Source organism: Styela clava, chromosome 1 (genome assembly GCF_964204865.1).
Source record: "Styela clava chromosome 1, kaStyClav1.hap1.2, whole genome shotgun sequence".
In the NCBI taxonomy this organism is placed as follows: domain Eukaryota; kingdom Metazoa; phylum Chordata; class Ascidiacea; order Stolidobranchia; family Styelidae; genus Styela; species Styela clava.
In genome coordinates this window covers 15,307,749-15,323,736 of record NC_135250.1, presented here as the reverse complement: position 1 = coordinate 15,323,736, position 15,988 = coordinate 15,307,749, and the positions used below count along the sequence as shown (strand labels likewise).

At 35.7% G+C, this 15,988-nt stretch overlaps 1 protein-coding gene across 1 annotated transcript; it reads left to right on the top strand.

The window, feature by feature from the left end:
- The first annotated feature begins 8,572 nt into the window (after positions 1-8,572).
- LOC120340616 (mitogen-activated protein kinase 14-like) lies at positions 8,573-15,321 on the top strand. Its single transcript, XM_039408922.2, has one exon. It carries the CDS (start codon positions 11,593-11,595, stop codon positions 12,700-12,702), a length of 1,110 nt encoding a protein of 369 aa, XP_039264856.1. The 5' UTR covers positions 8,573-11,592; the 3' UTR covers positions 12,703-15,321.
- Positions 15,322-15,988: the final 667 nt, after the last annotated feature.

The window sequence follows — 15,988 nt, the reverse complement described above, 5'->3', positions numbered from 1 at the left end:
ACTGAAAAATTCAAAGCAATTGGTTCAGTATTCGCAGAGAAAAGAGATTTTATCATGACGAAGAGAGAAGAATATTAACAAGAACAACAACATAATATCAAAACGATTCATAGGTCCACTTACGTGTTCAACAAGAGTTATCTGGGCTGAAAAATCAGACAAAATATTCACAACTGGATTTTCAAGCAAAACCACCCCTGGCTACGCCACTGGAGACCAGAATTCGTCCAGGTAATCATCCTTATCACGCAACGGATTCATCTTGAAACCAAATACGTTATTTTTCATTCTTAGTTTGTAAAATTTTATATCATATATTATGATATGTCAACCACAAAAAAGTGAAATAACACATTGACGCGGAACACCGGTTGAAAACCACTGGTGTAGTCACTATCGTGAATGATTGCGTAGGCGTGGCCTACCGGGCGGTCTGACCAATCAGCAACGCCCGCTTCCCACCTTTACGAGGGGTTTTATGACGTCACGTTTTTTGGTACCACGACTAGGGCTGATGATTTCAGAATCGAATCGAATAATTTTTTCGAATCGAATCTCGAATACTTGGAAGGTATAAAATTGTATGTAAATTTCTTAGTATTTTAGGTCCTCCAGACACATAAATTACTGAAAACATAGAATACATCACTGACAATAAAAAAACACGTTTTCATCAATACCTCAATACAGAAAAGAGTCATAAGTCAGAATTGTGTTGAAAAAATATGGCTTCAATGAAAAAAAAATTGAGAAATTTACCTCGACCATTGGCGGAAAGAGTAAAACAAGATGGCGGCGATTCGAAAATTTGCTCTAAACCGATTCGAATAATTTACTATTCGATTCGAAATGCCAAGCCCTAACCACGACGTTGTATTACGATTTTGAACTTCTGTTTTTAAAATCAAGATATTACCAAATATACTAACTTATATCTACAATTGTATGGGTTACGCTGATCGATCTCAGCGATTTCTTGCGTGCGGCATACACCCCTTATGATAAGCATAAAATGCAATAAATCAAATAAGTAGGCCTATATACAGGGATGGCGAACCACTGACCCGCGGGTCACAAAGTGACCCACCGCGTTTTATTCGTGACCCACCAAGGCACGAATAAAGTAGAAATAAAATACCAACATATCTGCGATTATAATTGATAAAACCGGCCTTAAATTAGTCTAACAATAAGTAAACTATTATAATGCACCGTCGTTTGGGCAGTCAGGGCTGCGATTGCTCATATTTAAATTGTTAATTCCTGGCCGGTATGGTAATTTTCAAAACCCCTAATCTTGCTCCGGGAGGATGTGTACCAAGATGACGCATAACCTGAAACCTTACCTGGTACACATACCATGTTCAGGTTGTGCGTCATCTTGGTACACATACTTTGGGAGCATCTTTTATTCAGCTATTGGCTCAGACATCGTTTATGACATAACAATGCAATTGATATTGATATCTCGCAATGTCTTGTCTCTTCAGGAAGTGCATTTGCAGACTGTTTTACGGGTTATGCGAGAACAATGTCATTTGCGAGAACTAGAAGCTACTTTGCATTTTATTAGTTTCTTGCCTACAATGCCGTTCAGAAAACAAAATTTTTCAGACTTGAAATAAAAACCTAGAAATAACAATGGGACAGTGTAAAAGTGCCTTAATGTGGTATAAAGCTGATCAAAAAGTATAACACTATCAGAGTGGTATTACCTCCAAACTCTTTGGAAGGAATTCACCGTAAATAATTTGCGCATCATCCTAAACGTATTTGGTAATTCGTATGCGTGTTTTCGTACTCTAATTTCCTAAAATCGAGTGCCATAAGAGTCCCTGATAGAAGACATGCTAATAAGATATGTTTCAGAAGTTTCTTATTGATACAAACATTGTTCAAATATCTGTGACCCACTATCTTCTGTTCCGCGATGAAAATATAATTTTTTGACCCATTCTCTGGAAAAGGTTCGCCATCCCTGGCCTATAATATGGTCCTTCATATAGACAGTTGTGCAAGGAGGATGGATGAGTTTGGCAACAAGGGCAAGGGTGGAGTATGCAAAACTGTTTGTACAAAGGAGTTTGTAAGACGAATCAACATCAAAAAATAGAGACAATACAGCATGAAACATACTGCATGTAAACATAATAATAAAATTTGGACTAAATATGGCACCCTTGAGTGATGATACCACATACTATAAATGGAAGAAACATTCAAGTTTATAAGAGTATGTGCATATATGGTATGTACCACTCAAAGGTGAGTGTCTTAGGTATTATATGACTAATCTAGCAAAAAATGCGTTCCTTCCAGGCTTGGTGAAATGCGATGTAATAAGTTCTGTCAAGGTATTCGCTTTTTCAAGGTACTTTGTATTTTATAGTTCTGAATACCACTAATGACTAAAAGGATGAGGATTCAATAAAGATACTTAGGTTGCATTTCCATAAAACCTATCATGATCGCATTTCATCAGTCAGACAATTTGAAGGTATAGAAGTACATTGAAATAGAGAAATGATAAAGAGTATCACATTTTCCGTGTCATGGATTTTCCAAATTGAATTAAAATAATGATTGAATAATATGGAATCCTGAGATGAAGGGACGGGATTGTTCGATTTAGTGTTAAGCCACAATGCAGTAAGGAAAAGGGAAATAAGTTAAACAGCATGCTACTTTAACAATAACTATTGTTAGTTGCATTTAAAATTAAATTTTGTTTCTTCGTCTAATTAAGCATGGTAATAAAATTAGAATGGTGTGCTAGTTATTAGGTCAGTCCATTACCAACTTTCATACGAACCATCGGAGCGTGACGGCTGCTGCCAGACGCAATTTTTACCTTACTTTGAGGGGTCGCGGCGGTTTTGCTTTTCATTCGCAAGTTTGATCTAGGGTTAGTTCGGATACCTATCATTTTTACTATCCGCATAACGGATATATCCGGGTATTCCGTATTTTGAATATCCGGTTAACCGGATAGTTACTGCCGATTTCAGAGACCGATTTCGCACGATTTTAGCGGCGAATTGACCAAAAACCACCACACAGTGCTATTGTAAATACTCACATATGTATTATTTTCCTTGAATAAGAATGATTGTGCATTTTAATATTGAACGTGTCAATAAATGATATTTTAAGCTCTGTAATCGTACCGATGTACAGCGGAATAAGAAAATGAAACATGTTTTGAAAATATTGTGTCCTATTTGTTTTTCCTCCGACTGCTAGGTTATTTTCTCCTATTCAAATAATATGTAAAGATTTATATTATTTCTAATTTATTGTTAATTTTTTTAAAAGCTTCTTTTGTGTCTAGAGCCTCTTTTCATTAAATTTTGACTCGTACTAAATTTTAGTGTCGCAGACTCACAATGATCATTTCTGATCATCCGCACCTTCCTATCAATTGCAATGAAATTTAATATTGTCATGTATAGTATTTTGTGTTCTATAATATTTTGTGATTTCTTGCACGACGAAATAAACTTTGTTAATATATACCACAAGAGCATACATATAAATGAAAACATGAACACAAAAAATCGTGCATTTTGAACATTTGATTTCGGTGAGAGAAGTATCCAAAAAAAAAATAGTATATAGGGGGGACATAGGAAAATATGAGTAATTTGAACAAAAATTTTAATAACAAAGCAAATTGATGGTTTTGAAAATACCAAAGTGGTCAGGAATTTTTTCTAATTTGAAAACTTCACTTATTTAACATGCCACTGTAAATATTCTCACGTTTGTACTAATTAGGCCACAACTTCAAATCTATTTCCATTCGAATATCTTTTAAACTAAATTAACAGAGCCAAAACAATGCTGCGCCAGTTTTTGAACAACTTTACTTACCACCCTAAATGAGTAAATGAAAAACATGACACGATACAAAGTCTGTCAAATTAAACTTTGCTGAAATATTATAGACCATTTTACAAACAAATTTGTTTGTGAAAATTCCATGAAAACCATAAATGTAATAACAGCCCTTCCTCCTCTTTTTAAAATTTTCGAAAACGTCACTAATAAAGGCGGTCGAATTTTACAGGCTAATTTTGTCATCATCGCCGATCGTTTTCTTCCGCGTCGCGTGATTATTTGGGGAGTTAACATCGGCATTATGCCAGTTTTAATTTGAAAAGAAGTTACATTCCGTGACAAGTTACCCTTGTTGTAAATTCAGTAAATACGATTATTACGAAATTTTGGCGATTCAACAGCGCCTAAAATAGAGTTTTGTTTTATCTATCACTGGCTCATAAATCAAGAGTCGTGATATTTTCCTTAGCATTTACTTCCTTATTTTCAGTCAAAAATGTGTGCTTCAGATCTACTCTCTTAACGATAGATAGATACGACGATAGATAACATAGGCCTACTGCCGCCATTTCAGTTCCAGGCGAAATAATACAATTATCTGCGTTATATACCGACGAGACTGAACCCGACCTTTCTCCCGAAAATGTTGATATAAGCTAATTAATCTGCATTTATTGTTAAATAAATTATACTCATTGGAATTGCAATAATAACTCAAATTTGATGAATTTGCAAAATCGCAAAAATACGAAATTGGATTTATTCGTGCAGCTTACCACTTATTTTCATATCTAGAGTAGAAATGCTTTTATTTTAACGTAAGTCGGGCTCTTCTATAACGCAAATACGCAATAATCACATTTTTCTGCGTGTTTTGTGATGTAATAGTCAAGTTCACTCCAGCATTACACGGATGACTAAAATATAGGCAGAGTAGTGTGGATATTAGTGATTATTATATGCTCTGAGAGATGTCAGTGGCCACTCAACAAAAAATATAAAAATCACTAATGCGCATATGCATTATTTATACTGTTCCATTATCCGGTTAACCGTTACAATAATATCCGGATATCAGATAGCAAAATACCTCTTGGTTAACCGGTTATCCGCTATTCGGATAATCCAACCCTAGTTTGATCTGTTGCTTCGTTGATTGCCAATGTCGCACCGAAAGTTAGCTGAATCCTGTATATCATAATATCTTCTTTGAAGGCTTAAAGTATGGTGTTATATATACTATGCTGACTAGATAGGATGTCCGGGTACCAGTACCTGGCAGCCCTGAAGTCCGACAGCCGGTACCGTATCGGTCATACAGTTTTGTTAGTCTGCCCAACTGTCTACCTGTACCGTACCACTGCTTACTACCGTGTTTCCTTGAAATAAGACCTAGCCTTAATTATAAAAATGATTTTAATAAAAGCCCTCTCCTTAAATAAGACCTAGTCCATACTGTCACAACCTAAATTAGAAGGCTCGGCGGTATGGCGCATCGTGCTACCTAGGCGTTAGGAATACGCTCGCCACCGTATCTCTGATTACCCTTCGTAGGTTCGAATCACATGCGGGGATGATCACGTGCGAGAGGATTGCTGGACTCCGCCGCCGTAGGGTGGTTCACGTAACCGCTGGTCGGTTACGGCTTCCTCTACCATCAAGTCCATGCTTCGGAAAACAAAATACCTGGCTAACTAATCCCTTACCCGACCTGGATTGGTAACCGGGCGAGAGGCCGTGGTTCGCCATATGATTAAGCCGTCTTATCGGCTTTCCTCTTCCCCGGGATAAATATGTATATCCTATCCTAAAGATAGGCACTGTCGCTGCGCCTGGCAAAGAAACTGGGCCGAAGAATGGATAAAAGATGTTTACTTTTTGTTACGATTAATGAATTTAATATGATATTTGAATACTATGCGTTATGGATAAATTTATTGGATGAAAGATTTTGTTTACTTTTTCGTTACGAACAATGAATTTTATTTGAATACTAAACGTCATGGAGAAATTTGTTGCGTCACATACTTACTCTTTGCAATACTGCGGCCAGTAGATCATTGAACACCTCCGAAAGAGAGAGTCTACAGATAACTCTAACCTCATTGGTATTTTGAATGAGCACCTTTGAATATATTTAAACCTTTATACTTCACAATAACACCTAAATATTTATGAATGTGAGCTCAGTAGTCTAAACTCGCCTACGGCAGTCGCCCGACAGACCGTCAACTCACCAGTCGAGCAAACGCTCTGCGACGTGACGTCATCGATGCTCGAGGTGAAGATCGCGATCGACCGGTCGATCTTCACGTTTCGAGTGATCGATCGCGTCTATTGTTGGTAAATTTAACAAAATACCCCCAAAATTTCCTGAAGCAGTTTCATGCAGCGCCTGTTGTGTGTTTTAAAACAGAACGAATACAGTACTGTACATGACATACAGTATTTGAGTCTGGACAAGCCCCATTTACATGTTATTACGTAAAAATGCAAGTTTCGCCGCTACCAAGTTTAAATTGAACTTGCCGAATATTGTGTGTTTTAGTTGACAAATGTGCAGTGAGTTAAATTATTGTAAATTAGATGTTGAAAATCGAGCAGTAGTGTTTCATTGATGGTTTTCAAAAATTTATTTTTCTCTATTTGTATAGTACGCTAATACTTGGCAAGGTTTTTTGAGAAATTTACGACACTCGGGGCTAAAAATAGGCATGTGTTATGTCTGAATTGTATGATTTGAATAAATTAATGATGAAACATTTACTCCGGCTACTATTACATAATCAAATTAACAAATTAAATGGAACATAAATAATACAAATTTTTGTGGCGTTTTAATTTAGAATGTGCCCACGGAGCTGAGCTTATTGGCAGTGCTGTATTTTTTTGTATGCGTGTTTGCAATAATCTATGCATAATCAGTACCCATTCGTTTTTGTATATGACCTTATTACCAATCAGTCGATCGAGAGCTATTTTGAAGATTTTAGTCGATCGCGGACGAAAGCAGGTTGGCCACCCCTGCTATAAATCAACAGTCTAACTTCGCTAACGTTACTCCAATTTCGTCTGTAGACTGTATTTCTATTCAAACAACATGATCAAAATAAGCCACTTATACAAATAAAAATGCTTTCTAGAGCATATTTATGTATTTTTCTCAACATTTGAGCACTAAAAATATCAAAAACGCATTTCTATAGACCTAAAACATCACCGTAGGAAATGCCAAAAGACCGACGGCTCACCAGGCCTCTAGGTAGTCGAGTTGTCCACCTCCCGTATAGGCTACTGCGACCATAGACTACTGAGCTCACATTCATAAATATATAAGTGTTACTGTGAAGTATAAAGGTTTTAATATACTTAAAGGTGCTCATTCAAAACATTTAATTCCAATAATTTGCAACAAAGTTCTAAAATTTAAACGCACACAGTCCTATAAGTTAACAGTCTAACTTCGTTAACGTTACTCCAACTTCGTCTGTAGACTGTATTTGTATTTATATAACATGAGCAAAATAAGCCACTTACACAAATAAAAATGCTTTCTAGAGAATATTTATGTATTTTTCTCAACATTTGAGCCCTAAAAATATCAAAATTAGATTTCTACAGATCTAAAACACCGCCGTAGAAAATGCGAAGGGACGGACAACTCACTAGGCCTCTCTGTAGTCGAGTTGTCCATGTAGTCGAGTTGTCTGTCAGGCGTACGGTCCGTACCGGTACTTCCTAAAGTCATATTACCGTGCTTCCGTACGGCTGTACGGTATAAGTTTAGACTGGCGCGACAGGCGACAGTGTTGGTATTTGGCCAATAACTGAATATTTACTCGTACCGTACTGGAATACGGTACCGACCGGACTGCTTTTGCATGGTTGTACTTGTCCAGTTGTCAGCAACTTGTCATTTAATTTGAAATAGCCTTCACTGAATAAGGTCCGAAACACAGAAAACAGCGCGAAATAGCAGAACCTTAAGAAGCCCGATACAGCAATATGTAATGCTTTTCTATTATATATGTCAGGGTTGTCAGCTACAGGCCACAAAATTATTTTAGCGTTGTTCACGGGCCACAATAGTGCAAAAAATAGGTAAATAGTACAAAACAAACACTTTCATTGTACAAACACAGTGATCATTATTTGTCATTTATCAAGCTAAAGCATGCAAAGAGTCAAAGACCACCAAAAAACTCTGTAAAACGTGTAAAAAGTTTTCTATATCTGCATTTAGTTTAAGATTTCAAACTCCTTTTAATGTAAAAAGTGTTTTCGAACATTGATAAGATTCTCAGCGCAAGATCCCGCAAATGCGATTTTTTGATTACCCTACCTCCAAGTCTTGCCTACCTGCCTACAGCAAATGCGACCTGAGCCACAGATAATGAGGCTGCGGGCCCGGGTTTGGACCATCCTGATGTATGTTAATGCTGTAATAAAGAAATATATGGTTATACATATATATTATTATTGTTTTATTTCTAAATACCGACTACCGACCACTAAGTACACATTGTGGTAAAAAATAATGACTATAAAATACAATCGGTGGTGTGACATATCGTGCTATGCGTTAAGGATTATGCCGGTTGGTCACAGCACCTCTGGTCTGATTACCCTGCAGGATTTTCTTTGTTTCACACTGTTTTCCTAGGTTTCGCACTGTTTTCCTCTGCTGTATTCAGCAACTTATCTAGTAAGACCGTGTAAAAATAGGGTAAGATCAGTTTTCATCTTTGAAAAAATGCTGGTCGCTTGTCTGTGTTGTTATGGATGATGTTACAAGCCACTGATCTCTCTGTACTGCTGTAAGTTTTACGAATATGGTAGCCTACTGAAATCAGTGAATTATTAGGTCATAATGATTAATCCACACTACAGCTATGTCACTTTGTTTTGAATTTTGTACACTACTTATTTCCTGTTAGTTCAGGTTCAGCGTGAAATGTATACCATATACCAAGGCTACTCAACTGGCGGTCCGAATCCGGACCTTTCGACCTTATAATTTGGACCGCGTCTGCTCGTTTATTTTGGCAGCATAAGCATCGTTTGGTAGTTTTAGATGAATTTGATACAATTTAAATACACAGCTATACATTTTGTCGTAATGGTACAGTGGTTAGGGCTGTCCAAAATCGAATAATTTTTTGATTCGAATCGAATATTATTGCGCAATAGTAAATCTGTCTCTATAATACAATAAACGCCAGCCCTTCGATGTTGTGATAACGTCTGTGCAGTTACATCAAAGGAGATCACACGCTTGTATGAACTGGTCAAAAAAATTGGAGAACTCCAAAATTTGGATCTCGAAAACTGTTGAGTGTTAAGAGTAAAAATTGCACTATTCAAAAATTGCAATCTCAATTTTGATGGATTCAGTTTTAATAGGACATATAAAGCCTGTAGATGCTATTTTAATCCTATTCACTAGTCTTTATGTTTTTTTGTGTAAATTTCAGCAAAATAATAACAACCATCAATATAGATAAAACTGTTGCTCAAGTTCAAAATTGCATTTAAAAATTCCAAGCTAGTTTGATGACAATATTATTTGATGACTATAATATTGTTAGTCTGTTAGTGTACAACAGCCATCAAAATGCAAGAGTGCAAATATTTGTCTTGGTATATAGATGGATAATACAGTAATGCCATCATAAGAAATTACAAATTCCATTCAAAGAAGGTATTGCCATCATAAGGATCCCAAAACACCCGTTTCAGCTTTGAGTTGCCTGTACCATGTTCCTATGATAACTAACTCAACAGCTTCAAATCGATTCTATTTATAGAACTATCGTTTTCTAAATTGTCTCCTTTTTCTCTCTCAAAAACGTCACGATCGATTATACTTTGTTGTGATGACCACGCATGAAATGGCTAATCAAGGGTCACCGGGCGGGCATTAGTAATGACATGTTCATCACAAAATGAAGGCGAGAGAAATATCGGGAAACCAATTAGGCAAGCCGGGAGCGAGAGTGGTCTGAGCTCGGAGCGCCTCCGCTTGCCCCGATGAAAAACATCCCGTAAAGGTGGTTTCCGCTTTATGTACCGGTACCTAATTTTAGCGATTCGAAAATCAGCCAAAAAACGATTCGAATAATTTGCGATTCGATTTCGAATATTTGGTTCGCTTGGACAGCCCTAACAGTGGTACCAATATGCGACATTTGTGTCTATATTTGCGAGCCATCATTAAACGTTTCGTTCATAATGAAATAAATTTTCTGTAATGTACGGAGCCCAGTAATTTTGAAGTTTTCTAAATGGATCTTTGGTGAATATAGTTGAGTAGCCCGGCCATATACCACTTGAGTGATGTTCTAGTTCGCTTCGTTAGTCGTTTTGTTGAATATTCAGGATTAGCGTAGTGGATTCTATGCACCTTTTATGTGATATCGGTCTCGTATCTTGACTTGATCCTGTTTTCCGGGTTTATCATAAAATGTATACCACACTTTCGTGATCTTTTAGTTTGGTCCACAGCAAGACTGCCCAACCCGCGGCTCGCCAGACTGTTTTTTGCGGCCCGCCCTATGAAGTTTGTAAGCAGACTTTTATGTTTTTTCTATGTTATATATAAAATATGTAGGCTAAATTATGTTTCGTGATTTTGGGGCAAATATTCGTGCCATCTATCTACATTCAAATGCCGGTTCTTGTTATTACGTATGTGTCAAGGCTTGCATCCTAGTGGACATTAACGTTGATTTTTTTTTTATTTCTCACAAAACTGAGCGTTCTGTTCGACGAACTCGAAAGATATTGTGCGATCATTGAGGACGAATGCTGAGTGCAATTATAGGAATGAATTTGGAGTCTAAATTTGCAAATTAATTTGATTTTGATTGTTTTCTTACTGTCTGCTTTGATCGTATTTATCGACAACGTAAAATTAAAAGCCAATAATATCTTTGGTACTGGTCCCTGGACTCGTTGTCCTTTTATGTTTGTTTGTTTTTATTTAATTTTTGGGTTAAATAAGATTTCGGAAATGTCGTCACGCGTATTCGTCAATAATTCTGATGAAATTGACTTAATGGCATTGCTGCATATTGGTCACAAATCAGTATATGGACTATTTATGCAGAAATTTTTGTAATGTTACTTCGTTAAATACTTGTATATGTGTTTCAAATTCACGAAACTGCCCACTCAAACTTGATATTCCCACGACATTGTCGCACATTATGCTCATTTAAACATTGAGTCAGTATCATAGCTACTGCAAAATGAATGAATAAAAACACTATAACGCAAATATAACAATCAATTTCGACGTGATGTGTATGTTCTCGTGTGGTTGTCAAAAACGCAAGTGTCATGTCCACGCCCCGCGTTACCAGATATTCGAATAGTAAACTGCTATTCTAATATTCGACTTGATATTCGAATAATTTGCCAGCCCTATTCAGTAACCAGAGAGCAAATAATAAATTGATTGATTTTATGTAAACTTGCCTCTTACGTATTATGTAAATTACCTACACCGAAATCAGGACTTAGCTGGTATTAATGTTTGGTACAAACGTTTGCGGCACGCAACGTACTGTGTCACTATGATTGCTGGATTGTGAATTCAAAATATTTTTTGCTGAAGCAGTTAAGTATCAAAATTGAAGATTTCCGATGTCAGTTTTCATTTAGTTTGTCACCCCAATTCAGTTTTGAGAAATCATGTTATAAACCTTTTCTTGCAGAAAACATATATCTATTTATTCCCAAAACTTCACAATGACATTAGTTATGGCAGAGACCCCATGTCGTAAAATCCCAGATGGATTTTACAGGATTGAACTCCACAAAACAGATTGGGAAGTTCCTATGAAATATCAAGATTTGTCGCCGATTGGTACTGGTGCCTATGGTTCTGTGTGTTCAGCGCTGAACACTGAACACAAACTAAAAATGGCTGTAAAGAAGCTGGCCCGGCCATTTCAGTCTGTTATACATGCAAAGCGAACCTATCGGGAATTACGAATGTTGAAACATATGCATCATGAAAATGTCATTGGCCTCTTGGATGTTTTCACACCCTGTGAGAGTGGGTGTGATTTTGATGACCTATATTTTGTTACTCATCTAATGGGAGCTGATCTGAATCAAATAATAAGATCACAAAAATTGACAGATGATCATGTACAATTTCTTGTTTATCAAATACTCCGTGGGTTAAAATATGTTCACTCAGCGGATGTTATTCATCGCGATTTGAAGCCAAGTAACATTGCTGTGAATGAAGATTGTGAATTAAAGATTCTTGATTTCGGTCTCGCTCGACAAACAGAAGATCAGATGACAGGTTATGTTGCCACTAGGTGGTATCGTGCACCTGAAATAATGCTAAATTGGATGCATTATAACCAAACAGTTGATATTTGGTCAGTAGGATGCATCATGGCTGAACTACTCACAGGAAAAACACTTTTTCCTGGTACAGATCATATAGATCAGTTAAAGCGCATCATGAATCTTTGTGGAACCCCAAGTGATGATTTACTACATAAAATCAAATCAGAATCTGCTCGCACTTTTATTCAATCACTGCCTAGAGTACCAAGGAGAGATTTTGTTCAGGTGTTTGTTGGTGCAAATCCCAAAGCTATTCAGCTTCTAGAGAAAATGCTTATATTGGACACGAGCAAAAGATTGACAGCAGAAGAGGCGTTACAACATCCATATTTGGAAAAGTTCCACGATCCTGAAGACGAACCGACAGCAGATCCTATCGATCAGTCATTTGAGGAAGCTGAGATGTCCATAGATCAGTGGAAAAAACTCACTTATGATGAGGTGAAATCATTTGAATTTAGCCCAGATCTTATAGCTGATTATATTGACTAACTACTGTTCATAGCATCATTTGTTTATCTATTCCAATAAAATAACTGGAATTGTATAATCAACCAACCAAGGGCTATCAATGTATCCATTCTCCGAAGCCTTGACGCAATTTATTTTTTATTGGATATTCTGTCTTAAGAAGATTGTGAAAGATGTAAATTTGGCACTTTAATATTCACTCTTTCATACTTTTTGATGTTGTGAGCCGGACGTTGTCCAGTTAATCACTGGTGGTCAGCCAAGTGCTCATTTATAGTATCAAAATGTTTTATGCAATGCAAATTTACGAAGGAGGTATGGAGTAGCTATCTGTGTTCAAGTAATCAGAAATCTATTAATTAATAATTCACATCAAAATGAATGTTAGCCTAAGCTTTCAATTATCCCAGGAGAGGCACATATATCTTTTTACAGCTTTTTTACATTTATAATGACAATTGAATTGTTTCTTGGATTTTGATTGGTATTATTCTTTAATTAATAACATTTATTGACTGAATATGAACTTGACACTCTGTTAGGCATGAATATCAGAAAACTGCTAACAAGGAAATTTTAGACTGGTACATGTGAAAATCCAGTTGAAACACTAACGGTAACAACTCATCATTATTTGTGTGTTATTGTTTTCATTGCCACTCCAATCAATTGTCAATAAATTGGTGCTCAAAGGCTATCAATGGGCCTTGATTAAATATTTCCGCCTGGAAATAATACAGCTTTTTTGACTACATGTGTTGCAATGTCTACTATATATCGGTTTCATATTACCCAATTTGCAAATGATTTGGCAATATTTAAGATGGGGAATGGGATATGAGAGCTTCACAACAGTGTACTTGTTCCCTTATATATATATAAACACTTGCACCACAGATTCATTATCTCCTGCACCAAACAATCAGCAACTGGTAGTTAAATAGTTTCAAATATTAAATGTTAAGATTTGTACCAATCATGTTCAATTTTTATAATACTCAGTAAATATTGTTGAAACTGCAGGATTTGAATAAAAGTTCTGTCAAATATATGAATTTTTATGTTGGAAAGACATGTTTAGAATTTTGATGTTGGGGTGAATTGACACAAAAATGTGACATTGTAGCAAAATCTGGGGTGATATTCTGGCTTCTGGTAAATCACATTTATATTTTGTATTGAGATGAACGTAAATAAAAACTAAGTTTGTAGTATATAAAACGCTGAACACTTTGCATATAACTATTTCAATGTGCTTAGCAAGATGCTGAGCTTATATTTGTCGTGAGTTACTGATCCACTAATAACTTTGTCAAAAGATATTTCAGTACATGCATTTATTTTCTGCATTAATCTTCACTACACAGACTTGAAAAAAATAATCTGTTTTTGCTTTCTTGGAAATTTGGATCGGCCAGTACTTATTACCAGAAGATCAGAAATGTACCCAACTTTATATGCAAATCAACATACCGAACTTGCCACGTTAGTATATTATCTTTTGCATCTCTGAATGGCGGTATCTGGTTGAATTGTGTCGTTTACACAGAAATCATCCAATTTGAAATGCTAGATTGTTTGTGGAATTCCAACTGAAACTAGTTATTTGTGGTACTACTACATAATTTCATTATTCATGAATTGGTTGCACTTTTTTTATCAACCACCTGTGCCTCAAGTATTTTAGTTGTCTATTGATGCTGTTCATGTATGTTCAAAACCTGAATCATGAGATTAGACTTGCCTACATTTATGAACATAGGAATAGTTAGTAGTCACCTTTTAGTTTCTCTTCTAACAGAATATTAATTTTACCATTATTATTTGTGCCTTATTAATATTATTTTTGTATTGAATATTATTGTCTAAAACATTTCTATTTGTAAATACTGTACAATGCACATTTCACTTGAATCAAGAGATGAAAAAATCTCAGAGCAATCCTAATTGTTCAAATTTGTAATAGATGTTTCCCTGACTATTGACCTCAGACAAATTCTTCCTATACTCTATAATTGCAAAAATATTGATGCCTATTTTGAGGCCGTTTTGGCGAGTTGGCGTTTACCAACTAGTTTACATGTTTCATAACCATAATTTTGATTCAATACATTCAACCATCATCAGTATCGATGCCTAATTTTAGTCTGGTCTATGGCAGCTATTTCGTAACAATTTTGAAAACTGCAACTATACCTACAAAATGACCACTGATGGAATAGCTCGCAAAAGCACTTATACGAGCTAATGTTCATACCATGTCACAGTGAATAAGTGACACTTTGCTTATTAACCAATCATACAGAAATAAATAATAGACTCGATGGTCGGGGAAACATCATTTATAAAGATCATTGACTGATTGCAGATGTTAGGCACTAAAAATTTTCTTGATTAATTCTCGCAGAAAATGATGCAATTTTATGTGAACTTTTTAGTCATAACATCCAGCATTGTACACAACTTAAAAAAGCTAACAGCCTGAAAAGAGTCATGACTGATGCAATGGCAAACTTTTTTTTTATGCCAAGCTGATTCTGTAACAGCTTGATATATCATCCTCATTAACAATGATTTACCGAATATGTCAACACTGATGCTTTTGTTCTGTATATATTATATGAGTTGTACCAAGAAGAACATATTATGCTGTATCAAATGATTACTCTATTCAGGATATTTTGGGTGTTGTACTATATGTATATGTTAGATTGTGTTCCTGGCCGATAAAATATTGATTCAGAATTTTCATAAATAGGTATACCGTGTTTCCCCGAAAATAAGACAGTATTTTATTTCAATTTCCTTTCAAAAAATAACACTAACGCTTATTTTCGGGGGATGTCTTATAATTTCATTTATCAAAAACAAAATTAGAAAGTACAGAAATAGATTTTAAAATATTAGAACCTAATCAACACGTTTTCCTCTTTCACACGTTTTAGAATAATCATTTCAAACGCATGGGACAGATTTCTTGCTGTCGACCACGTAAAAAAAAATTCGCGTTATTGAATAGGTCTTATTTTCAGGGGAGGGCTCATATTAAAATCATTCTTAAAATTCGGGATGAGTCTTATATTCAGGGTAGGTCTTATTTTCGGGGAAACATGGTAGTAGTTTCAAGCTAAGTAATATCCCATCAATTTTAAATAGGTAATTCCCCCTCGTATATAAAACAAACATGCTATTCGTAGAAAACTGAAGGTAAATTCATGATTCAATAAACGTGTTTCTATAAATTTGAAAAAAAGTGACCAAAATCTATTTAAACAAAAACAATTCCTGACTGAAAAGTATTCTGGAT